This window comes from Marmota monax, unplaced genomic scaffold (genome assembly GCF_021218885.2).
Source record: "Marmota monax isolate L192 unplaced genomic scaffold, Marmota_monax_Labrador192_F-V1.1 WCK01_AAM20220418_F8-fsc00051, whole genome shotgun sequence".
Taxonomy (NCBI): Eukaryota; Metazoa; Chordata; class Mammalia; order Rodentia; family Sciuridae; genus Marmota; species Marmota monax.
Window position 1 is genome coordinate 14,007,173 of NW_026695202.1, and position 26,916 is coordinate 14,034,088.

Here is a 26,916-nt window from a genome sequence, read left to right on the forward strand (position 1 = left end):
GAAATAAAACACATGGTTTTAGAAAAAAATTTTTCGTTTTGTTTTGTGTTTTATAATAGCTGGAACTACAGGTGTGTACCACTGAGCCTTACAGAGAAAATTTATTTAAAAATCATTTACTGAGTAAACTTCAAAGAGTATATGTTTTATTTGTATAATAATGTTTAAGATACCCAGCAAAAGTAAAATCTTAATTTTTTTTCCCTATAAAAGTGAGTATGTGCAGGCTGGGGTGTAGCTCAGTGATTGATAGAGCATTGCCTAGCATGAGTGAGATCCTGTGTTCCATCCCCAGCACCACAGAAGAAAGTATTCTATGATGGGAAAAAAGAGCAAGAAACCACAAAGAGCAAAAGATGATCATTAGTCCTAATAAGAGAACATAATTAGAAAAGATACCCATAAAAAATAAAACTTTTTAACCATTTTCTTTTTCTTTTTAGGTATTAGGGATCAAACCTGGGGCACTTAACCACTGAGCTACATCCCCAGCCCTTCTGATTTTTTATTTTGAGACAGTATCTTGCTAAGTTGCTGAGACTGGCCTCAAACTTGTGATCCTCCTGCCTCAGCCTTGAACTGCTGGGATTACTGGTGTGTGTCACCGTGCCAGGCTTCCATCACTCTTGTTTAGGTTTATACTGCCTTTGTCACATAACCCGCTTCTAACCTCTAATGAAAATGTCAGGAACATTTCTACACAGCTTACTTGTTTTCACCAAAGCAGCTATGTCCAGTGAATATGCATCGATTTCAAATGATTCCTTAATAATGAAAAGTCAGTGTTTAGTTCATCTATTATAAAATCAAAGGGGGGCTGGGGTTGTAGCTCAGTGGTTGAGTGCTTGCCTCAAATGCGTGATCCTCAGCACCACATAAATAAAATAAAGATATTGTGTTCATCTACAACTAAAAAAAAAAAAAAAAAATTAAATCAAAGGGAAGAGAATTCTGAGTTCTTGAATGAACCAGAACGGTGTGGTGCTCAGCTCTGCTCATGCTGTGCATCACCACCCCACTCACGCCTGCAGCCACCCTCATCTTCGGGTTCTCCGGGCTGGCTCGCGAGGGATGGAAGTCATGAGGCGTCAGCACTCGACAGCGAGACATGAGGCAGAAGGCAAAGACAGACCTGACTGTCTCGGGTTGTAAAAACATTACCTACAGCAGCCTTCGCTGGGGCATTAAGACCTTCCACGCTCGGGCCTTGCTCTGGTCCCCCTGAAAGTTTAAAACATTAACATTAATAAAGGAAATATGCTCAACAAACTTGCTTTTGCATGCGTAATAATTTAACTTGCTCAATACTGTACATTTTATTCAATTTTGTCAAATATCATCTTTCTCTGTAGCTCCGTATTCTATTTTATCATCATAATTTTGGGGGGTGGAGCTGGTGATGGAAGCCAGGGCCTCACCCATGCCAGGCAAGTATTTCACTACTGAGCTACATTATCAGACCTTATCATAATTACACAATAATCATACACATTTACAGGATATAGTATGACATTTCAATGCATGTCTACAATGTGTAATCAGATCTATCATTTCAAACATTTAGCATTTCTTTGTACTGGGAACACTTAAAATCCTATTAACTATTTTGAAATATATAATTAATTATTGTCAATCATAGTCATTTTATTATGCTATATATGACATTAGAAATTATTCCATCTATCCAACTGTACCCCATACCCAGTAACCATTCTCTCTACATGAGTATAAGCTTTTTGATTTAAACTGAATTTTTGTTTGTTTGCTGGGGATTGAACCCAGGGCCTCACTTGTGCTAGGCAAGTGCTCTACCACATAAGCAATTTGATTTAAAAGCCTGCCTGTGATCCCAACAACTTGGGAGGAGGCAGGAAGACCACAAGTTCAAGGCCAGACACTCTCAAAAAAAAAAAAAAAAAAAAGGACTGGGGATGTAGCACAGGGGTAGAGCACTGGCTTACCATGCCCAAGCCCAAGTTCAATCCTAAGTACTAGGAAAAAAAATCCACTCAAGAAGTGTATTCTTTTTTTTTTTTTTTTGGGTACCGGGGATTGAACTCAGGGCACTCAACCACTGAGCCACACCCCAGCCCTATTTATATTTTATTTAGAGACAGGGTCTCACTGAGTTGCTTAGCACCTAGCTTTCTAATAAGGCTGCTTTGAACTCGCGATCCTCCTGCCTCAACCACCTGAGCCACTGGGATTACAGCCATGCGCCACCATACCCAATAGAGGTGTATTCTATTTTTTTTTCTTTGTAAATATTTTCTCCCTTAGTTGTTAACAGATCTTTATTTTATTTATTTATTTATGTGTGGTGCTGAGAATCAAACCCAGTGCCTCACACGTGCAAGGCAAGTGCTCTACCACTGAGCCATAGTCCAAGCCCCAGAAGCGTATTCTTTATCCTTAGGTTTTACAGAATAAAAATGTTAGTGATCCCTTCAACTAATATTGTTCGGAATTCCACCTCATGATTTAGTGTTTCAAAGAAACATTGTGTGTGTGTGTGTGTGTGTGTGTGTGTGTGTGGTGTGTGTCACTAGGAATTGAATCCAGGGGTGCTTTAATACTGAGCCACATCCCAAGCCTTATTTATTTATTGTACTGAGGATTGAACCCAGGGTGGTTTACCACTGAGCCATATCCCCAGCCTTTTTATGTTTTACTTTGATACAGGATCTCACTAAATTTCTTAGGGCCTCACTAAGTTCCTTAGGGACTCACTAAGTTGTCGAGGCTGGCCTTCAACCTTTTTTCTTTTTTTGAGAGAGAGAGAGAGAGAGAGAGAGAGAATTTTTAATATTTGTTTTTTAGTTCTTGGCGGACACAACATCTTTGTTTGTATGTGGTGCTGAGGATCAAACTCGGGCCACACGCATGCCAGGCGAGCGCGCTACCGCTTGAGCCACATCCTCAGCCCTAACTTTCTTTCTTTTTTAAAAAATATTTTTAGTTATAGATGGACACAATACCTTTATTTTATTTATTTACTTTTATGTGGTGCTGAGGATCAAACCCAGTGCCTCACACTGCTAGGCAAGTGTTCTATCACTGAGCCACAGCCTCAGCCCTGGCCTTTAACTTTGGATCCTCAGCCCCTGGGCTACCTAGTGTGTGTGTGTGTGTGTGTGTGTGTGTGTGTGTGTGTGTGTATATATATATATATATATATATATATATATTCTCAATATATTGGAAAATTTAACACCAGCTTCATTGATGATAGAAGTTCAAATTTCAGTTGCCAAGAAATTTACCCTGTTTTCTAGTTTACCTAAAAACTGATCCTGGTTGGGAGCTATGTTAAGACTTCATTTAAAATATATTTTTCACTGTAATTTGGTTTTACTTATTACTTTAAAAATGGCCAAATAAAATGCAGTATGTCCACACAATATTACTAGGCTACAATCAGGAACAAGGTGAGCCCTAAAACATCCGTGACAAGCATGAGCCGCCAGTCACGGGAGGCCACGTGTTGTATGATTCCACCCGTGTGAGATGTTCAGGTCAGGCCAAGCCACAGAGATGGGACGAGCCCAGCAGCTGCCAGCAGTGGAGGGAAAGGGGACATGAAAGGAGTGTGGGCTGCTGAAAATATCCTGAAATCATTTAGTGGTGAATTGTGCCACAACCTTGTGATTATACTAAAAACCACAGGAATGTACACTTTTTAAAAAGGGTGAATTTTAAAGTTTGGAATTATACGTCAGTAGAGCTATTTTTAAAATGTCAGCCCCAATACTGAACCAGAGGAAACTCTACTTGTCACTTTTGTAACTAAAACGTAAACTCTAGTTACATCGGTGTTTCAATAGGCACAGCGGGGGGAGTGGACACGCACCTCGCTGTGACCTACTGAGTGGGGCTCTGCTCTGACACCGCAGGGGCAGCGGGGACTAAAGGACCTAAGGTGGGGGGCACTGGGTGAAGAAGCTCTTTTGTTCTCTCCTCATTTGATTGACTAAGGTCACTCAAGAGGCTGCCCCTTGCCACCTGTGGGGACAAAGATATCCCAGGTAAAGCACCATCAAAGGTCTCCTCAATCCTCAGCAGCTTGTGTGACCTTCCCACGGGGACAGGAAGGTGCTTTCCCATATTAAAGGCCTTTCAGGGGGAGCTGTCAGTTCAGGGAGCAGGTCACAGAATGGTTCCTCGTCTGAGTTTGGTTGCTGAGGTTCCAGTTAATAAAACGAACCGAGACACTGGACCCTAGAGGCCCCCCAACACCTGCGGCCCATAACCTTCAATCCCAAAGGGCCTTTTATGCCACTAAATTGTAATAGTGACAACAGTCAGATCATCACTTGTACTTTCAGAAAATACATGACCCACCCTCCCTCGTTCATTAGGAAAGTGTTGGAATTGTTTTTCTCTTCTCTCTTTAGGGATAAGGGGACTCAATCAACTGCTCTGATAGATCCCACATCTTAAAAAAAAGCAGGGGAGGAGACACAGTGACATGCGAACTAAGGGACACAGTCATTTCCAGAACAAGGTGTGCTGTGCCACGAGGAGACAAAGTACAAGTACGCAGCTGGGCCGGCAGTGCCCGTGGCAGACCTGGAGCCAAAACGCCAACAAAAAGCCAACCCATGCCAATCAGGGGACAGTCCTGCACCCTACGCAAAACAGAGAGCACACCCAGGAGAGACAGGAAGGGCCGGCGTGGCCGCAGTTTTGTTTTGCAGGAAACAAGAAGTCAAATTGCAGACAGAGGTGTGGAAACCACTTCTGTGCAGCCTGAGAAGTCACACAAGGAATGCGGGACTAGGGGTCTAGCTCAGGGTGGTGCAGCCACTGAGACCTCGTTTCAAATAAATAAATAAATAAATAAAAGCGGGGGGGGGCAGGAGGGGGACAGGGCTAGAGCTCAGTGATAGGCTGCCTCTGGGTTCAATCCTCAGGACCAGAAAACAAAAACCTAGGAAGGGGCCAGGGATATGAGGAAAAAAACCTACAGGTTGCAAATCATGCAAAAAAAGTCATGTTAGAGTTGAGGAACAGCCTTTTACCTATATAAGAATTGCAAATATTTATCATTTGTCTATTTTTTTCAGAATGGAAATGTTAAATATGCATGAAGCCAGATTTATTAATCTTTCCCTATTATGAGGTTTGAATATGCACAGAAGGGCTCCCGCTCCCAGGTCACCGGAAGCTTCTCCAGAGTTTTCTTCTAGGGCCACCATGTTTCCATTCAAATCCTTGATCCACTAGAATTTAGTTTAGTGTCAAGAGGAAAGAAGGGGCTGGGGCTCATTGGTAGAGCACTTGCCTAGCACGTGTGAGGCACTATGTTCCATCCTCAGCACCACATAAAAAAAATAAAATAAAGGTACTGTGCCCATCTACAACTAAAAAGAAAGAAAGAAAGAAAGAAAGAAAGAAGGAATTATGCTTTTCTTAATTCTTTTTTTCCAAAATGTAGATTTGTGTTACAATTCCTCTTACTAAACAGTTCACTGTTGCCCAGAGCTGGAGGGCGTCTTCCTGACCCCTGGGCATGTCTCCTACATGAAGCCAACACTGGCCCTCTGAAGCCTGTGGTTTGAGGCCCTCTCAGACATCCCACTGTGACTCAGCACAGGCTTGGTGACTCTGTTCTCCTCACACTGCTCCAGGCTGCCTTACAATACCTTGTCCCAAAGCTCACTGCCCAGCTGTCAGAATGTTCCTTCTAGTTGTTACTGGCCTAACACTCTGGCTAACAAAAGATGCTCAATTTGGGGATGGGGACATAGCTCAGTTGATAGGAACCTTGCATCCACAAGGCCCTGGGTTCAATCCCCAGCACCACAAAAAAACCCAAAACCCAAAAAACAAAGGGCTGGGGATGTAGCTCAGTGGTTAAGCAAGCCTGGGTTCAATCTCAAAAGATGCTCAATTTTAAGAGAAAGGGATGACTCCTAATATCACATAAGAGATTTTTAATATTTATTTACAATAAATATCCCACAATAAACTCACCAAATGTAAGTCATTAGGTGTCAATTATTTAGGAAATAGTTTTAAAATTAAAATCTTGTTTTCGGATTATACAAGGAGCTTGTACTCATTATAAAAGTTCAGACACTTTGGGGCTAGGGAATGTGTCTCAGTGGTAAAGCACTGGAGTAGCATGTGTGAGGCTCTGGGTTTTACCACCAGTACCACCAAAAAAAAAAAAAAAAAAGGCACATCAATGCTGTATCAAGAAACCAAAAAAATCTTAGGGATTTCTACTCTTTAGTTAACAATGTGGTACATGCCTTCCAGATTGTCTCCTGTGTGTATGTTTTTCTTGCTTTTTTTTAAAAAAATGAGATCATATTACACACTCAGAAATCTCCATGATCTATCATAATCTCTTTTTGCTAACACAGAAGGGTTCACATCTTATTTTTTTTGCAGGGCGGGGGACCTGGGATTGAACCTAAGGAGCTTGCACTGAGTCACATCCCCAGTGCTTTTGTTTTGTATTTTATGTAGAGACAGAGTCTCAGGAAGTTGCTTAGAGCCTCACTAAATTGCTGAGGCTGACTTTGAACTTGTGATCCTCCTACCTCAGCCTCCCAAGCTCCTGGGATTACAGGCATGCGTCACTGTGCCCGCTTCACACCTTAATTTTAACAGTTTGACAACATGCCAAGGAAACAGAACAGCATTATGTGACAGCTCTAGGACCCCACCTTCCTTATTTTCTGGAGTGGCTTCCGTGGCCTGTGGTCCTAAGGGAGCTGGTTCTGGCTGTGCTGATGGCTGCGTTGTGGTGCTCACCTGAAGCAAGGTGAGGAAAGTCATTAGCAAACAAAGCAAGGAGAGTGACAAGAAAGCATTCAGTGCAGGGCAAAACCCAACACGGGAACAGCCGCCTTCCGAGGGCCTGCACAGTGGAGAGGGCGATGCTAAAACACAGTCACACCTGAGCGTCTGCTGCAGGGCTCAAGTGCTCACCGTCCCACCTTTTTAAAAATAACACGTGTATTCTGGAGGCATTTCAGATCTGCCCGAAAGCTGCAAAGCTAGTGCACCGAGTTTCCATGTGCCCGCCACTCAGCCTCCTGTGATGTTAGACACCCCTGATGCACCTGTCAAAACAGGGAATGAAACCATCCCTTGGATCAGCTAACCTCCAGGCTTTATCTGAATTTCACCAGGTTTTAAGCCAACGCCTCTTCTGGCCCAGGATGCCACAGTAAATGTAGCTGTCCTACTTTTTGGGCTCCTCTGGCTTGTGACAATTTCTCAGTCTTTCCATGTTTTTGATGACCTTAAAACTTTTGAAGGACACTAGTCAGGCACTTTGTGGAATGTCCCTTGGTTTGCTTCTCTGATGTTCTCTCCTGCTTAGGCTTGGATTTGGGCAAGACACCACAGAGAAGGGCTCCTCTTATACCACGTCAATGTCACTCAACAGTGTGACACTAGACTTGACACACTATTAAGTGTCCGCCAGCTTCCTCCACCGTAAAGTCACTTTCTCCCTTTCCTGACGCCAGTCTCGGGAGGTAACTCCCCAAGCCCAGGCTGTGCATAAGGGGAGGGCAGCTGAGCGCCACCTCCTGAAGGGGCAATATTCACATACATGACCTGGGATTCGATGAGGAAGACTGTCCCTTCTCCCCTATCCATTTACTTATTTCCCAATCACTTATTTAAAACAGTATGGACTTGTAAATATTTATTTTGTTCCTTGGATTACAATTCAACACCTTCCTTTTTTATTTTCTGGTCCCAGTTGCTCCAGCTTTGAGCACAGGGGGTGGGGGCTCTTTCAGGTTGGTCACGATCCTCTGGACAGCACTCCCTGACTTTCTATTTCCAACAGAGGATGCTCCAGACTCTTCTGGCCCCAACAGCCTCAGCTGCCATTTCTCCACAAGTAACCTGGCTTCTTTTATGGGACAGTGGTGTTTGGAAACCAAGATCTGGACCCCAGGTATGCTTGCTGTCTCAGGCTGCTGCTTCCCTAGGCCCTCTCTGGGACTCAGCTAGGTGACCTCTGTGTGTGCTGATCCCCGTACACACAGGTGTCTGTAGTTCTCTGTCTCTGCATGTGTGTGACATACTTACATATTTTATACACACAGATCACACACTGAGGTCAACATGGATTAGATTCCAGTCTATATCCATATACATTGCCCCTATTTCTCCTCTTTCCAGCCCATCATTTCTAACACTTCTCATCTATTAATCATGGATATTCTATGCCTAGTTCTTTATAAAACAAAAGCAACATACCATAAGACACCACCTGATCTTTTGTTTTCTGTTTCCCTCTTTTTTGGTAACCACTGACTACACCAGTGATAATGTGTGTGCAAATTATAACAGAAAAAAACACAAAGTTTGGCCACTCCTGTGGCCTGCATCTTAAATGCTCCCCAAGGCCTGTGCATCAGAGCTTTGCCCTGGCCCACGGACTAGGAGGAGGTGGTGGAGCCTTTAAGAGTCGGGGCCAAAGAGCTCTTTGGATCACAGGGGGGAGGTGTGCTCTTGAAGGGGACTTTGGGACCCCTTCTCTTCTCTCTCTCCTCTTCAGTCCAGCCTGGCCACAGGTGAGCAGCTTTGCTCATCCACACACTCCCTGCCATGATGTGCTGCCACAGGCCCAAAGGAGCAGGGCAATGGAGCGTGGACTAGGACCTCCAAACCGTGAGCCCAGATGAGCGTCTTCTCTTTATCAGCTGATTCTCTCAGGTATTTGTTTCAGTGACAGAAAGTGAACAACAGGAACTTATACAGCTGTACATAGCTTTAACTTGGAAATTAAACATGAACTGAAGAGCACGTAAGCAGCTGGTGCCCCCTCCCCAGCAGGAGCTGCGGGAGGGAGGGCAAGGTCAAGTGAATGCACCAAGCTTCTCCGGTGCCTAGGGCTCTGGGGGAACCTCCAGAAGTGGCCTGCTGTCAGACCTCCAAGAGGAGAACAGCGAAATGGCATCGACAGAAAGCTCACCAGGTATCAAGAACCTTTTCCTGGATTCACTTATTCATTTCCCACAATGCTCCTGAGGCATATGCTGTGCTGCGTGGCAAAACTGGGCACTAAGACCCACGTCCCCAGTGAAACCACGCTCATCTGCCAGGGGCACAGCTGAGCTGACTGCACGTGCGAGCAGTGTGTCCTAGCCTCGCTGGCAGCTTGGCACACATGGGCACCCGCGTTCCTGAGCAAGGTGAGCTGCCTCCACACTGCTCCGCACTGAGCTCCGTCCTCCGCCCACAGTCTGGGAAAGGCCTCACACTGCAGCAGCCACAGTGGACACCCCGAGGGAAGCCACATGTGGAGGACAGCAGGGGACCCCACCAGGAGACCCCGGGCAGCCTGCCTCTGACCAGTGGAAGTTGATTTCTGTCTTATTCATGTCATGACATCTCAGGGCTTAGCCTGACACCTCAGCAGCTTAGCCTGTATCTTAATTGAAACGTGGTAAATATGTATCTTTTATAACTTTCAGGAAAAGCAGTTTAAATTCATGTGAAGCACAATACATACCTCAGGAGAGACGTGAGAGGCAAAAAAATCTTCCTCCTTTGGTGGAGGAGACAAAGGTGGAGCCACACAGCTGTCAAGCCACAGCTGGAATAGAAACAAAGCAGCCTCAGCTCGGCACCCCACACGGTGTGCAGGGCTCTCCCTCCCCTTGGACAGCTGCCTCCTGCAGACTGGACCTCCCACGAGCTGCCTGCCCAGGGCCCCAGTGTAGGCACTTCACTTCCACACTTGAGGGGCTCAAGTGTCTCAGCTCTAAGGACAGATCAAGGCCTTCAGATGGAAGTGAGGTTCCATCTACAGCCAACCCTCAGTGTTCTCGGATTCGATACCCGGGAAGGCACCCACTCACTCACAGTACTTGTGATCCCAAATCAGTGCTCATGGTATTTTTGTGTTCATTCCAGACACACACAGAGCAGCAAAAACCAAGTAGCAGAAGAAGCACGTTCGAGCCAAGGCTGATAAGGCAAAGCCCGCCTCCCTGCCTCAGTGCTCGGCCTGGAAACAAGGTCCTCTTGGCAGACACTTCAGTACCACGTTTTTCACATTTTTTGGTTTTTTATTGCTAATTTCATTGTTTAAAATGGCCCCTGAGTACAGTGCTAAAGGCTGTCAAGTGTCCCTAAGCTCTGAAGGCTGTGGTGTGTCTCCGTGAGAAGATGATGTGTGAGGTAAGGTCCACTGAGCACAAGGTCCAGCCCCTGGCTGCTGGTTCAGTGTTCATGAGTTACCACATGTTATACGGGCTTCATTCATTCATTCTTTCTTTGCAGTGTTGGGGAGCAAACCCGGGGTCCTGCACATGCTAGGCAAGTGCGCTACCTCTGAGTGGCTCCCCCAGTCCCTGAGTGAGCTACCCCCAGACAGAAACACATGTTCCATTAGGGTCATGTGCTGGATGATGAAGAACCTCACCCTGCAGCTGCCAGGAGTGAGGCTTCAGGACTCGCTGATCCAGTATTCACTGCCAGTTTATGGAAAATAACTACCTTGAATAACGAGAGCCACTGCTTCTTATAAGAGGCTCCAGGGGAAAGCTCTACTGTGCCGGCAAAGCACCACGTCCAGGAGAGACACTCATCTACTCACATCGGTGCCATGTTTCCGGGTAGCCTGGGAGGCCAGAGACTTGACCCTCTCCCTGTAGAGCTGGGCTGCGCGGCTGTTGTACTTGGCATTGGTGTCGTTGGTGGCACACCCGTGTTGATGGAAAAAGGAAGACTGCAGGGAGAGCAGACAGAGTAACAGAATGTTCCACATGACGTGGGGTCCAAGACCAAAATACTTTGAACACCACCAACAGTTCTAAAATAAATTTCCCTTGTAAAATCCAAAGGTAACATAATGCATCAATAAAACTGGATGTGAGATGTGCTTTATAATATGAAGTCACTGGCTCTCATTTCTCCATATAACCAACTGCCATGATGACCATTATTTCGGGGAGAGCTTTCTACTTAGGGCTTTTTTTTTTTTTTTTTTTTTTGGTATTGGGATTGAAGCCAGGGACACTCTACCACTGACCTACACGCCCTGACGTTTTAAACTTTTTATTTGAGACATGTTCTAAGTTCTTGAACCTGTGATCCTTTTGTCTCAGAACTATTTTTAATTCATGAGCAAGCAATTCCAACTTGGACTTCATTAAATCAGAAGTCTTGACAAGTTGGTTAGGTGCTCTGCGAACCCCTACCCTGTGCAGCACCCTTTCTTCATCAGCACAGATAACGGCACAGGTGAGGTGACAGCACAAATGTTCAAACAATTAGAAGAAACGGCCTTCACCACTTCACGAGAGTCCACACGTACAAAGGAATCACAGAACTCATGTATGAGTTAAAGCGGGTCTTCTAGAGACTGGCACAGGCCGTCCTTGCAATGACCCAATCTGATCAGGGCCAGTACTGACGGTCCACATCTCTCAGTTCCTGTCCAAAGCTGGGCATGGGCATTGTCCCACCAAATGCTCACAGTCACTCTATCACGCGGTCACCACTGCCACTACACTGGACAGGTGAGGAAACTGAGCACAGAGGGACTCAACAACGCACCCAAGGTGACAGACATCAAGGGCAGAGCTGGGGTTCAAAGCCAAGCAGACGGGTTCTAGGCCCAGTCAGCAGCTCTGCCGTCTCCCCTCTCCCAGACTCCCTGTCTCCGTATGTTCACTGGTGGGGGCGAGCTGCTCTCTGCACACCTGAAAGGGTGAGCTGGAGGACTGGTGACTCCAACCCTCAGCAATAAGGGCAGCACTATTGAGTCTGTGAGCATCGTGCTAATGAGAAAGGGTTTCTAACAAGGTGCTGGAGACACCTAGTGTATACATGAAGAGGCACAAAGGAGAAAAGGAATGGTTACTGCAATGGTTGTGGCTCTCCAGGGCTCGCCCCTACCTGACCAGATTGTGTCCCTTAGCACTTAATTTCCCTCATTAGGAAATATCCAATCCAAGTTAAGACAACAAAGTTAATGGAATTTTTCTGCTAAGGTGATAATAATGAAAACGGGATGAGAAACATTGACCTAAGGAATTCTGGCATTTTATAAACTACTAATTTAGATATAAATTTAATTTTAAATATTATGCACTCTTTTAAAACTATAAATTATTTGGACTTTTTTGGGGGGGAGGTACCTAGGATTGAAATCAGGGGCACTGAGCCACACCCCCAAATTTCGTATTTTATTTAGAGACAGGGTCTTACTGAGTTGCTTAGCACCTCACTTTTTTTTTTTTTTTTTAAATATCTTTATTTTACTTATTTGTTTTTATGTGGTGCGGAGGATAGAACCCAGGGCCTTGCACATGCTAAGCGAGCGCTGTACCACTGAGCCACAATCCCAGCCAGCACCTCACTTTGGCTGAGGCTGGCTTTGAACTCGAGATCCTCTTGCCTGAGCCTCTCAAGCTGCTGGGATTACAGGAGCATGCCATTGCACCCAGCCTTATTTGAACATTTTTAAAAGTTACTTTTATAGGGCTGGGGTTGTAGCTCAGTGGTTGAGCACTTGCCTCACATTCATGAATCACTGGGTTGGATCCTCAGTACCACATAAAAAAACTTAAAAAATAAAAACAAAAATATTGTGTGCATCTACAACTAAAAAAAAAGTTACTTTTGGGGCTGGGGTTGTGGTTCAGCGGTAGAGCGCTCACCTAGCACATGTGAGGCCCTGGGTTTGGTCCTCAGCACCACATGTATATGTTTTTGTATTGGGATTGAACCTGGGACACTTTACCACTGAGCTATATCCCTAGCCCTTTTACTTTTTGTTCTGAGAGGGCCTCCCTAAATTGCACAGGTAACCTTGAACTTGATCTTTCTGCCTCAGCCTCCCAAGTCCCTAGGGCTTACAAGCATGTGCCATAGACTGGTTGCAAAGTACAGGTTTTTTAATATGTAGATTTTATGTCTGCTATTTTATTGTCAATATACTTATTTTTTGGGGGGAAGGGTACTAGGAATTGAACCTAGGGGCACCTTACTGCTAAGCTACATCCTCAGCCCTTTTTAATTTTGTATTTTGAAACATGGTCTCCTTGTTAAGTTGCTAAGCCTGGCCTCAAATTTGTGATTCTCCTGCCTCAGCCTCCAGAGTCACTGGAAGTACAGTCCTGAACCACGGCTCCTGCCCCACTGTTGATGTTTAAGCTTTCAGTGTGCTCCAACTCTCTACTCATGAGAGGGGTCTTGTCTGTCGCGCATACCCAGCTCTCTGTCCAACAGCTTTCTGCTTAAATCAGATGTTCAACGCATTTTTGCATAAATAAGCCCACCAGGTCTGTCTCTTAGCCCATATGGCCTCCCAAGCACACAGGAGCTGAACTTCTTTACCAGGGAATCTAAGCAAGAAGGAAAAGGACTGAAATGAACTCACGGCATTGGCATTTCCTCCAACTTGCATGCATCGCAGCTGAAACCATGACCAGTTAGAATCCAACTCTGTAGATCTAAACAAAAAATATTCCTAAACGTTAATACTTCTCATTGCTAGAATCAAATCACTAAGCTTTTTTTTTTTTGGGGGGGGGTATCAAAAACAGATGTACCTAGCCACTGAGCCACATCCCCAGCCCTTTTTTATTTTTTATTTTGAGACAGGGTCTCACTAAGTTGCTTGGGGCCTCCCTGAGTTGCTGAGCCTAGCCTCAAACTTGCAATCCTCCTGCCTCAGCCTCTTGAGCCACTGGGATTACAGGTGTGCCCCACCACAAATGGTAAATCACCGAACTTTTGAAAACAAGGTTTCCTTGGGCTTTAGGATCCTGCAGAAGTCTGTGTTAACAGGGATACATACTTTCAGGATATCAGGCCTTCTGGCAGGGACAGTTAAGCAGCCCCTGAAGCCAAGGTCTCCCTGACCCTGTGGACTGCTGTCCTCTGCACTGCCCATGGGCAGGCCAATGGCACTGACTCCTGTAGGTCATCTCCTATAGGGCACAGGGATGTGTCAGGGTCCTGGGGCTGCTGCAATTACTCCAACTGCTTGCCTCTCATCCTTAGGGGGTTATAAGCTAAAATTTCGTAACACATCTCTACCCAAAATAGATACGCCATTTGGATGTCTTCAGGTCAGCTATCTACTTGCAAATTGTGACCCTCGAAGGAGCCTGCAGGATGCGCATGCTGTGATCATCAGGTGGATGACATTACCACCCACAGGAAGGCGGGGAAAGGCAGGTTGCCAGGCTCCTGAAGTGCAAGCTGCATGCCCCCCTCCTCCCACCATGCTTGACATCCTCATCTCCAGTGTGACATCAGCTCAGAGAGGGCAAAAGCAGTAGTGTGCAGAGCACTGACGACGCAGTGTCACCAAAGGATTAATGGTAATCCATCTGGCCAGGTACCAGGTCCACAGACGTGAGCAAGAGCAAGGCAGGCCTGTCATCCCCAACACAGCCCGCCCCCCACCATCACGATGGGAGGAGGCAGAGCATGCTGCACACACTGACAGCAGGGGAGAGGACAAGCATGCCCAGATACACCAGAATCTCCTTCTGGGCTACCCTCCCCTGGCTAATGCCTATGTCTGCTGGTGTCATTTAACTGTGTAAGTGTTAAACTTCAAGATACTAATACACAATGACAAGTGCACTCCATGGTCATGTATAAAACATAGAGATCAAACCACACTTTGTAAGAGATAGGCTTCTAAAATAAAAACAAAACAAGCAAAACTCCCCTCTGTTCAGAAAGTCTGACTTGGTAAAGGAAGAGGATCAGGCGATGCACCTTCCACCAAGTAAGCAATTAGCTCTTCTGAACCCCTCTCAGAAAGGTCTTGCTTAGGCACCACCTTTTCAGGAACATTCTCTCCCTCTGTGACCTCCCCACCTCCCCACCTCGCTCCGTATCATAGGGAAGCGGCTGACAGCACAGCCTCTGGAGAGACTGAGAGTGCCAACCTCAACTCTGCCTCTTGCTGGCCATGTGACCTTGGAGAAGCATTCACCTCTCTGTGCCTTCTTTTCCCATCTACAAAGTAGGAATGATGACAGTGTTATTCATCCTGTTGGTGTAGAAGTGAAGTAAGCTAATATCTGAGAGTATGTGGACCTGGCCCTGATAAATAGCTTGTGCCTGGAAGTCCCTCAACGCCATTGCCATTGGTGGCTTGGACACCCTACTCCAGACAGGGCAGGCCCAAGCTTCCCCCAGTGCTCCTAGGCCAGAGGCGTCCATCACAGGTAGCTGAATATGGGCTGCATTAACGTGTGTCCTCAGGTGAGGCCCTGCCTACTCTGCCTTGCTCTGACTCTGTGACTTTAGTCCTAAGTTCTCTTTACAAAAACGAAGCCCAAGAACTCTCTATGTATTTCTTAAAAATACAGTTCTATAAAAACTGAGAATGAGGGGCTGGGGTTGTGGCTCAGCAGTAGAGCACTCGCCTAGCACGTGTGAGGTGCTGGGTTCAATCCTCAGCACCACATAACAATAAATAAATAAATAAAATAAAGGTATTGTGTCCAACTACAACTATTAAAAAAAGCAACAACAACTAAGAATGAATCGTTCTTGAACTGAGCTGCTGAGCTGCCAGGATTTTCTGTCAGAACACTGGACTTCTAGCTCCGAGTCTCTGGTGACGATGGCTCTGAACATGTCTACAGGAGCCTTAGGAAGAAACGTGAGCTCACAGCATCTCCTCCCACAGGAGGCCAGGACTCCTGCAGGTAATTTCTTATCTTCAATTTAGATTAGGAGATAAGTGAAAGCAGAGAGTGTAAGAAGAAAGTAAGGGGCTGGGGTGTGGCTCAAGCAGCAGTGCGCCTGGCATGCGTGCGGCCCGGGTTCAGAAAGGCTACAGAAGTGTGTGTCCCAACGGCTCCTGTTACCAACCAGGTAAGCGAGAACACAGGGTCCCCAAATCCCGACAATCCTGAGTCAAAATATAACCTTAAAAACTGTACAAACCAGCTTCCCTTAAGGCTGCCAAAGTCAGCACTTTTTCTAAGTAGAGGATTTAAACAGATTTCAGAAGCTTATGAAATCAGAATGATCTTGCAAAGTCAACAGAACAGTTTTCATATAATCAAAACTTAAAAGGGAATAAAGCACACAATTAGCCTAGACGTGTACTCACAGACAGGCTCAGGAATGGCTTCTGGGCACCTGGTTGTTTGTGTGAAACTGTTCCATACAGGGTCAAGAAAGTGTCCCCTTCTATACTAACACAATGAGGGTGGTCTCCAGTGTCCCCTGAGCAGGCACCTGGCTGACTGGTAGCTGGGCTGGTTTCCAGTTCTCATGGAGATCTCTGCAGTCTGCCTTCTGGCATCCTCGTACTCACCCCAGCCCCTGCCCCCTCCCACAGAATCGTGTGGGGCTCCCATTTCATAAGCTCAGGAAATACTTAAAGGCAAACCTGAGAAGAAACAGCTAGAGGGAGCGGAGCAGCCTGACACTTGGGCATTCCAGAAACACAGGTGAAGAGTTCCAGCCCTCAGAGGTGGCGAGACTGGGGACACTTCAGTTGGCCCAGCTTGCCATTTCTGTACGCTTCTAACCTGCCTTCACCTGGTTTGCCGGCAAAAGCCATAGTTTATACTTTTCCTTTGTAAAATGTTGACTTGAAATTCTACTTACAAAATAACAAACTCCACTTAACACTCCTCCCATGACACACTGTGAACAGTGGCCATGCCTGGGAAATGTGTGTGTGGCTGGCAGGGCAGGAAGAAGGGAGAGGGGATCCTAGAAGAGGGACTTTAGCATCTTACTTTATATACTTCGGGGATGCTTGGGACTTTTTTCCAATGAACCAGTGTATGCAATGTTTTTTTTTTTCATCAATAAAAATATTTAAAGAATAGCCATCCCCCAAATAAACCCCAAACCCATGCTGAGTACCTTTTCACCTTTGACTTCTCTTGTCCACATCCTAGACTATTGCCCTCTGCTTATGCACTGATTTTTAATTGCTGTTTTTGAATTGTTCATAAGCAATATGATTCATACACATGTATTTATCTGACCTTTGAAAGACTAGTGGTGAAGCCTGCACCAGCCCAAACAGATCCTGCCATCCAGCCTCCTCCAGATCCAGGCCGGTCCTTCCCTCAACAAGGAACATACCAGAAAACTGCCTGCCTTCCTGGACCAGCGTACTCTGGCAGTATGCTTTAGAGGTGAGGAAGAGGGGGGCCAGATTATAATGGGAGGGAGTGGCAGGGGGAAAGAGGGAAAGAACACCATCAGCAGAGAAAGGGAGTGTACTAGTCACCTCTGGTCTCAAGCCCAGTCCTCACGTGCTCTGGGCACGCTGTCACCATATGTTAACTGCTATCAATCTGGGGAAAAGTACATCAAAATAAATCTAGACTGGAGGAGTAGCTCAGTCACAGAGTGCGTGCTTCGCATGAGCAAGGTCCTGGGTTCAAGCCCCTGCAACTAACTAACTAAATAAATAAAAATCTGGTTACATGGGCAATGAACAGTCTTTTTAACAACCAGTGCTGGCAAAACTAAATATCCATGTGCAAAAGAATGAAGTTGTACTCTTACCTCACACCATAAACAAGAAATTAACTCATCATGGATTAAAGACATAAATGTAGGACCTAAACTATGAAAATACGAAAAGAGGGAGAGCATCATGACATTGGATTTGGCAGTGGTTTCTGGCACCAAAGGCACAGGCAAAAAGGAAAACAGATAAACCAAACTTCATGGAAACTTAAAAATTTTGTTTATCAGAAGACTTGTCAACAGAATAAAAAAAAAAAAACAACAAAAAAGGAGAAAACACCTGGGAATCTTATGTGTGATAAGGAATTAATATCCTCCAAACATACAGAACTCCTAAAATTCAACAACAAAAAGCCAAAATAACCTGATTTTAAAATGGGCAAAGAGTGGAGTATAGTGGTGCACAACTGTAATCCCAGTGACTCACGATGCTGAGGCAGGAGGATTTCAAGTTCAAGGCAACCCTCAGTAATTTAGCAAGATCCTCAGTAACTTAGCAAGACCCTGTCTCAAAATAATAGATAAAAAGGACTGGGATGTAGCTCAGTGGTAAAGCATCCCTGGGTTCAGTCCCCAGTACCAAAAAAAAAAAAAAAAAAAAGTTGAATAACTTGGGTAAACATGCTTCAAAGAAGATAGACAGATAGCCAATAAGCACATGAAAAGATGTCAACATCACTAGGAAACTGCAAATTGAACTACAATGAGACACGATCTCATATCCATTAGGATGGCTACTATAAAAAATAAGTCAGTGGAGAGTGGCTCAGTGGTAGAATGCTTGCATAGTATGCATGAAGCCATGGGTTCCATCTCCAGAGATGGGGAAAAAAAGAAGAAAAAGAAAGACATTGTTGGAGAGCATGCATAAAAACTGGAGCCCTTGTACATTACTGATGGGAATAGAAAGCGGAACAGCCACTGTGAAAAGCAGTATGACAGCTTCTCAAGATATTTGAAGTGGAATTACCATCAGATCCAGCAATGCCACTTCTGGGTATGTGCACAAAGGAATTCAAAACAGATTCTTCTTTTTTTTTTTTTTTAAGAGAGAGAGAGAGAATTTTTTTTTTTAATATTTATTTTTTAGTTTTTGGAGGACACAACATTTTTGTTTGTATGTGGTGCTGAGGATCAAACCCAGGCTGCACACATGCCAGGCGAGCACGCTACTGCTTGAGCCACATCCCCAGCCCCTCAAAACAGATTCTTATAGAGATTTTTTTTTCTTTTAAACAATAAACATTTATCATCAAAGAGATATCTGCATATGCTGTTCATGGCAGCACTGTTCACAGTAGCTGAGATGTGGAAGCAGCTCAAGGTCTATCCATGCTCGATGGACAAGCACAATGTAGTACTGAATAAGGCAGGGTAGGGAACAGCCCCGGAGTAAGGCTTCTTTAATGTAAAGGCCACTCCATGAAGTTAACCTTCCAAACCTTCCAGTCAACTCCTTTGTCCAGCTGGAAAAGGGAGACAGGACAGTGGGGCAGACCTGAGCGAAGGCTGCAGACTCGAGGGCTAACCCGCAGGCTTAACCTTTTCCAATACCTGTTTAGCACAGATTTTGACCAATAGCCTGGGTAGTGTACCAAGACCTGATCAGCACAGCTATCGCTCGGCGCCCCTAGACTGGCACATTTAAGTGGCAACCCTGCAGGCCTGCTCTTGCCGGAGCTCGGTCTCTTTGCTTCTCACTTGAATGAATCCTACTCTTTTAGGCTCACCCTTCCTCAACCATGGATTTCATTCTTCAAATTCACAAGACAAGAACCAGGGAAGAGGAGACAGGCAGGTGACTGAGGCTGGCTATTAACACTGGGGGCATGGCCCGCCATTAGCACTATGACATGCTGCTTGGTGGTAGTGGAGGAGAATCCAGCTTTGCCAGTTGCAATGCTTGGAGCTGACGCTGCAGACATCCTCTGCTTTAACAGGTGCTAACACTAACAAAGGCTCCTGGGCTGCACAGGCCTGCAACTCAAGCAGCCTCCACCCATGGACAGAAGCAGAACACTGGTTTCATCTGGAACTCTGGTTTCAGTACATACATACAATGGAATATTATTCAGCCTTAAAAAGTAAGGAAATTCTGACCTATACTCCAATATAGATTATACTGACAAAAAAGTCACAGTGACAAAAAGACAAATACTTCTGACTCCACTCATATGAGGCACTTACAGTAGTCAAAATCATAGAGGCAGAAAGTAGAATGGTGATTGCCGGGGACTAGGTGGGATGGAAATAGGGAGCTACTGTTTAATGGGTATAGAGTTATCTTTACAAGACTGAGAGTGAGGGAGACGGCTGGCAGCGTTGGTGGCACATCATAAATGTGTGTACATATCTAGGCATTTACTCACTGACTTACCTATTGATTGAGAGATGGGGTCACACCGTGTTGTCCAGGGTGGTCTTGAACTCATAGGCTCAAGTGATCCTCCCACTTCAGCTTCCTGAGTAGCCGGGACTACAGATGTGAGCTACCACAGCCGGCTCATGAACGTATTAAATAACTCATAACTGTACACTTAAAAATGGTAATAAGTTGCCTGTTGTTGAGAGCCACAGCCGAAGGGGCCCCAGCAAACTTCCAGCTGCCAGCAAACTTCCAGCTGCCGGCTGATGATTGGCTCACAGCGGCCCCAGCAACATCTAGCTGATTGGCTCCTCGGCCCCAGCAACATCTAGCTGATTGGCTCCTCTGCGGTGATGCTCATTGGGCTGTTTCCCTGCCCTTTCAGACCACGGAGCTGCTCATTGGGGACTTTTTTGGCTCTGCCCACGTGACCCAGCCAATTGGCCTCAAGAGCAGGAGGATTGTGGGAGGTGGAGAGAAGCTTGGGTGGGAGAGAGAGGCTTGTGGAAAGCCGGTGGTGGCAGTTGAGGCTCTGAGGGTTTTTCCTGAGAGGCTGTTTTGTTTGGCGTGTGTGGTTCTAAAAATAAAGTTAGTTTCTTTTGACAAGTGGCTCCTGATTGTGCCCAGCCAGACTGCGGCATTTGGTGGCCCGTATGGGGAGCGACTGAGGGTAAGTGAACTGCTCGCCCCTGAGGGCAGGGCGAGAGGATGGGTAGCCATTTTAAGATTCTACTTTTGTTATTTTGTTTCACTTTTGTTTTAAGTTGCCTGTCCCTGGAGATGTGTAAGATGGAAGAAAAACCGCTCACATCTGAGGAACAGATAGGGAGAAAGGACGGATGGACATTTCAGGAGGCTATTATAATGATTTTGTGTTGTTCCAATTTTGTTTCACTCAGTTTCAGTTTTGTTAGGCGTTATCTTGTTGGGTTGTATTATAGTAGAAATACGGGATCAGAAATTAGTAAAAAACAAACTGAAAGAGTGTTAAGTAAATTGTTAGAGGAAGGAGGCATCTCAGTAAAATCAAGAACAATCAGGGCATACGTTGATACAATACAAAAATGTAGCCCATGGCTTTTTAAGGAGGAGTTGTTAAATATATCACAATGGAACCATCATGGTGAAGATTTAAAAAGAATAGAAAAGAAAAGCCCAGGGACTCTGCCAGTTGGCACATTGCCATTGTGGACGTTCATATCTTGTTTGCTTAGTCCAAAGCCTTCAATTCAGACAAAGGTAGAGGAAGGAGAAGACATATTGATTCAAGTAAAAGAGAAGGTCTCTCAAGTTAGTCAGACAGAGGAAAAGATTCAAGTAAAAGAGAAGGCCTCTCAAGCTAGTCAGACAGAGAAAGAAAGTGTAAAACAGAAAAAGCCATCAGGGGGAAAGTTACAACAGGAGTCTGCTACTAACACCTTTCTATCACCAGAGGACGTTAAGTGTCCAACTAACAAGGCCACCTCCATATGCTGGGAGGTCCCCAACCCCCGCAGTTGATAGTTGGGATCCTGAGACAAGATCTCAAATATTAACATGCCCTGTATTTGAGGCAGGAGGGCAGCGATTTTACCAAGTTTTAAATTTCAAAACAGTGAAGCAGCTAAAAGAGGCTGTAACAACCTATGGTCCTCAAGCACCCTTCACTGTAAGCATGGTCGAATCCATTAACAACTTGAACATGACGCCAGCAGATTGGGCTAATATGTGTAAAGCTGTGCTAAATGGAGGACAATACCTGTTATGGAAGGTTGCCAATGAGGAATTTTGCAAGGAGACGGCTAGGCGAAATGCAGCAGCTGGTTATCCTCAGAGAAATCTAGATATGTTGTTAGGAAAGGGACCTTATGAGGATCAGCAGCAACAAATTGCATATGATCCTGGTGTATATGCACAAATTGCTGTAGATGCAATTAAGGCATGGAAGACTTTACAAGGACATGGAGGTTTACAAGGTCAATTATCTAAGGTAATACAAGGAGCTAATGAACCTTATGCTGAATTTGTAGATAGGCTTATTCAAACAGCTACCAGAGTTTTTGGGAATACAGAACAAGCAATGCCATTACTAAAACACCTGGCTTATGAGCAAGCGAATCGTTGGTGCAGAGATATCATTAGACCATGGAAACATGAAGATTTAAACACATATATTAAATTATGTAGAGACATTAATGAACAAGAACAAGTCGTGGCAGCTGCAGTAAAACAGGCTTTAGATGCCAGAGACATTAATGAACAAGGGCAAATTGTGGCAGCTGCAGTAAAACAGGCTTTAGATGCCAGGCCAAGAACATGCTACAATTGTGAACAAACAGGACATTTTAAAAGGAATTGCCCCATTGGAGGAGGGTTTAACAAAACTAGGTATCAAAGGAGTAGAATACCAGGTATTTGCCCACGATGCCGTAGAGGGAGACATTGGGCTAATGAATGCCGTTCTCAAACCACCACAGAGGGTACTCCATTATCAAAAAACGAACAAGGACCAGGTGTTTACCCACGATATCGTGGAGAAAGGCATCGGGCTCCATTGCCAAAAAATGGACAGGGGGGCCCAGAACCACAAATATACGGAGCACTGGAGGAACCCAGCAACCCCATCAGGGTAGTGCCCAGGACACATTGTCCATCAGATCCCTCATCAGACAAACCAGAGGGAGCGCAGGGTTGGACATCTGCGCCTCCGCCAGAGCAGTACTAACTCCAGAGATGGGAGTTCAAATCATTCCCACAGGGGTGAAAGGACCTCTTCCCAAAGGAACAGTAGGCTTATTATTGGGACGCAGCTCTTCTACTCTAAAAGGACTTATGATAAGTCCTGGGGTAATTGATCCTGATTATGAAGGTGAAATAAAAATTATAGCCAGTTCTCCAAAGGGTATATCAGTAATTTCACCAGGAGATAGAATAGCACAGTTACTAATAATACCCAGCCTACATGATAAATTTTCCAGTCGTACTGTAGAAAGAGGTTCCAAGGGATTAGGCTCCACAGGTGTAGATTGGGCTATGCTTTCTTTAAATTTAGATTCTCGCCCCATGCTAAAACTAAATATTCAAGGACATGAATTTAATGGACTACTGGATACAGGTGCAGACCTTAGCATCATCTCTCCTCAAGAATGGCCAAAACATTGGCCATTACAACAAGCCACTCAAACGCTTCGAGGCCTAGGAGTGGCGACTAATCCCCATAGAAGTGCAATGGTATTAGATTGGAAGGATCCTGAAGGATGTGAAGGAACTATACAGCCATATGTATTGGATCATCTTCCCGTAAATTTATGGGGACGAGATGTCCTAGATCAATTAGGTTTGACATTAACAAATAACATCAACCAAAATGCACCCACTATTATGACTAGACAAGGTTTTAGGAAAGGAAAAAGATTAGAAAAACAAGAACAAGGTATAGCAGCACCAATACAAATAGATCAAGGAACAGAAAGACATGGGTTGAATTTTCAGAAAGGGCCACTGAGACAATAAAAATTACTTGGAAATCAGAAAGACCAGTATGGGTTCCTCAGTGGCCCCTGACTAAAGAAAAGATACAAGCAGCCCATGACCTGGTCAAACAACAATTAGCGGAAGGACATATACAACCTTCTGTATCTCCCCATAATACTCCCATTTTTGTCATCAAACAGAAACTAACTTTATTTTTAGAACCACACACGCCAAACAAAACAGCCTCTCAGGAAAAACCCTCAGAGCCTCAACTGCCACCACCGGCTTTCCACAAGCCTCTCTCTCCCACCCAAGCTTCTCTCCACCTCCCACAATCCTCCTGCTCTTGAGGCCGATTGGCTGGGTCACGTGGGCGGAGCCAAAAAAGTCCCTCAATGAGCAGCTCCGTGGTCTGAAAGGGCAGGGAAACAGCCCAATGAGCATCACCACAGAGGAGCCAATCAGCTAGATGTTGCTGGGGCCGAGGAGCCAATCAGCTAGATGTTGCTGGGGCCGCTGTGAGCCAATCATCAGCCGGTAGCTGGAAGTTTGCTGGCAGATGGAAGTTTGCTGGGGCCCCTTCGGCTGTGGCTCTCAACATCTCCCCCTCTCTGTTTAAACACTTAAAAATGGTGATAAGTTGCCTGTTATGTGTATTTTACTATTAAAAAAAAACCTGTAATACATAAATAAACTTGCCATGGCAACTAAATCCCTCAATATTTACAAAAGAGATAAGAACAGGATAGTATATTCAAAATATTTTGTAACCAAAGTGTAAGAAAAAAGGAAAAAAAAAAAGAAGAAAATAATAGATACTCTGAAACCACAAGAATACAAAATAACTGCCTTTATAAATAATTATCCAGAATTATATAGCTATATATATTTAACCGACAGTGCTTTTACAAGCTGGTTTCTAAAATAACTCCATGCACTAGTAAGGTATTTTAATATATGAAAAAAGAATGCTATGCTGTGATTATTCCTAGGTTTTTGTGCCACCACATAAAATGTCGTTAGGAGTTATCACAGATTTTAATCCGACAGGAACACTCACTCTGTTACAGCAATCACATCATATCAATACTCCTTAAGTCATAGTAGAGAATAAAACTGCCGTGATTCCAAGTAGCCTGCCCAGCAGGTTCTTTCCTTGGAAAAAGAGGTGACAGGGAAGTGTGTGAGCTGGTTGGCGGAGGTGACTCCTCCAGAGACCTGAGCCGTGGCTGCTCCATGGACCCTGCAGAGGGGCCTGGCAAAGGCCGCGGCCACTGACGTGCAGACCTTGCTCAGCTCCAGACCTTAAGCCTGGACAGAGGCACTTTTCCACTTTTTATTTCAATTTATTTTGCTTCATAGGGTGGCTCTTCCCGCCTCCCACTGTGGGCTCTCTGTGGAGAGGGGGCGCCTCTCTTTGGTGCACACAGAGGTCCCACAGTGGCTCCAGCCATACTGCAAGAAGTGGAAGATGACTGGCAGAGGCCGCAGCGTGGCCCACGTCCTCAGGGAGAGAGCAGAGAGGCTCATGTTATAAATATTTGAAATCGTTACTAAAGTCAAATGAAAATCACTTACTCGGACTCTGGACTATCAGTGTCCTTGGGAGCCAAAGCCAGAAGGGGACGTGGGAAGTGGCACCCTGATATAAGGGGGCTCCCACCTTACCTGAATGCCCTCCTTGGTGTGTAGGAGGGACCCACAGCACTGAAGCCCTCTCCCAAGAGTGTGCACCTCCCACTAATAAAGGGACGGAAGGAAATGTTGCGTCACAGCCTCCATTTTGACTTGGTTGTCACAGTCACAGCCTCATGTCTCTGACAAAATCTCCTCTGTAGATGATACCTGAGTTACCAGGTTACTGAGGGACATAAGACTCAATCTCTATATCTCACAATCACCCTGCCATCTTGCGTGATGTCAGAGCAAACATAATGAAAAAAGGGGAAAGACCCAACATAACAATGGAATCTCTGCCACCCAGCAAGGGAACAGTCACTTACCGAATGAAACTCAGGTGAACACCAAGTGACCGGTGTGACCCTGAGCAGTCAATGCAGAGAAACACCCCATAGGTTATGCTTGCCCAGCTGGGGTTTTTGGCACCACAATCAAAGCACACCTGAAATAAAAATGTTAAATTCAGTTATTAATTAATTTGTATTAGCCAGATGAGTCACCAGCAGGGTATAGCGCAGGACTGGCCTGAAAGTTGTGTTACCTTCACAATCTAAACTTCAGTTATTAGAGAATGTTTTATTTAGGTGTTTAAAACTCTCAAATTTCCACTCCTTTTATATTAGATCTAAGTATATTAATTATGCTATTATTATAGTTAGATGAACATACAGATCAAACTATATTATTATGTACGTGTAACACTCTGCATTGAACGTAGTGGAGAACGAGGCTTGTAGGCCATCTCAATTATTACTCCAGGAAGCTTCAACAAGGACCCTGTAATCATGTAAACAAGTCTTGCCCAGGGATGTGGACTGCTGGACATGCTCCACTCTCACCATCACTGGGCAGGGGCTGTATCTCACATGGTAGGTCCTCCATGTGTTCCTTCTCTCCTCAGCCAGGGGTAGCCAGACAGTCCCAGTGATCCCCACCCTCATGTAATCTCCACTCTCACTTTACCAAATTGATCTGTGTGACACACAGAATATGGCAGAAATGATGGCGTGTTGCTTTCAAGGTCCTTCTCTCCCACCATGAGTGGATCACTAGCTCTGGGTAAAGCAGCCCTATCTCAAGGACACTCAGATAGCCTGGTAGAGAGGCTCAGGTGCCAAGCAACTGGGGTGAAGGCTGGTTCAACAGCCGGGGGAGTAGAGACCTGCCCACACCACTTGAAGAGATGCTCAGAGGACTGAACCAGCCAGCTAAGCTGTCCCCACTCCTGGCCATCAGACCCTGTGCGAGAGAACATATGTTCAAATGTTCATTGGGGGTAATCTGACACACAGCAACAGCAACATGATAGGTGCCGAGGCACATAGGAGTTGATAGCATCACAGATTCCACCAATAAATACTCGGTTCTATTTCCTGCAAGGCCCCATGCTGGTCTTGAAAAGCTCACTGTGTAGTGAGAGAGACAAACATGACATTAAACTGCCCTGAAGTAACAGCCATTCAAGAGGGAGTCTCTCCTGTGGGGCACCAAACAGCGTGACTGACTGTTGAAAGTGCGCTGCTTCCAGAGGCTGGCTGTGACACCACATTGCTGTCAACTGATGTATGCTGTCATTTGCTATCCAGTACTATCCCCGGCACACACAAAGTGGACCCACAAAGGTGATTCAGGATGTGTCTGCCCACATGGAGCCAGGGTCCAGCGGGAAAGACAATGAGTTATACGACTGTCTTAGCAAGCAGAGCTGGAGTGCAGGAGGTTTTCTCGACAGGGTCCAGGAGGCACCTGGGATCTCCAGAACAGTGAGTGGCAAAAGCCTGCTTAGGACATGCCCTGTGGAAGGAGGGGACAGCAGAGGTTTGGTGTGTGTAGCTCTTAGCAGGAGAGTTTGAGAGTTACTTCAGAATGGTGGCAAGGATGGCTATAAGAAGATGGCAGTGGGTTCTTAGCATTGTGGCATCTGCTGCCCACCCCTCACCCAGACCTGAGGAATCACT

The 26,916-nt window shown here is 45.3% G+C and overlaps 1 protein-coding gene across 1 annotated transcript in view; it reads right to left on the minus strand.

Moving 5' to 3' along the window:
• The window catches only part of Arfgap3 (ADP ribosylation factor GTPase activating protein 3), a 48,318-nt gene that overhangs the window by 18,035 nt on the left and 3,367 nt on the right, over positions 1-26,916 (minus strand). Inside the window, exons 2-7 of the mRNA XM_046429429.2 lie at positions 25,282-25,400; positions 13,370-13,442; positions 10,580-10,711; positions 9,491-9,574; positions 6,678-6,765; positions 1,162-1,221 (exon numbers count right to left, since the gene is read on the minus strand). Of these exons, the coding sequence (XP_046285385.1) occupies positions 1,162-1,221; positions 6,678-6,765; positions 9,491-9,574; positions 10,580-10,711; positions 13,370-13,442; positions 25,282-25,400 (556 nt within the window). The remainder of the gene's footprint in view (positions 1-1,161; positions 1,222-6,677; positions 6,766-9,490; positions 9,575-10,579; positions 10,712-13,369; positions 13,443-25,281; positions 25,401-26,916) is intronic.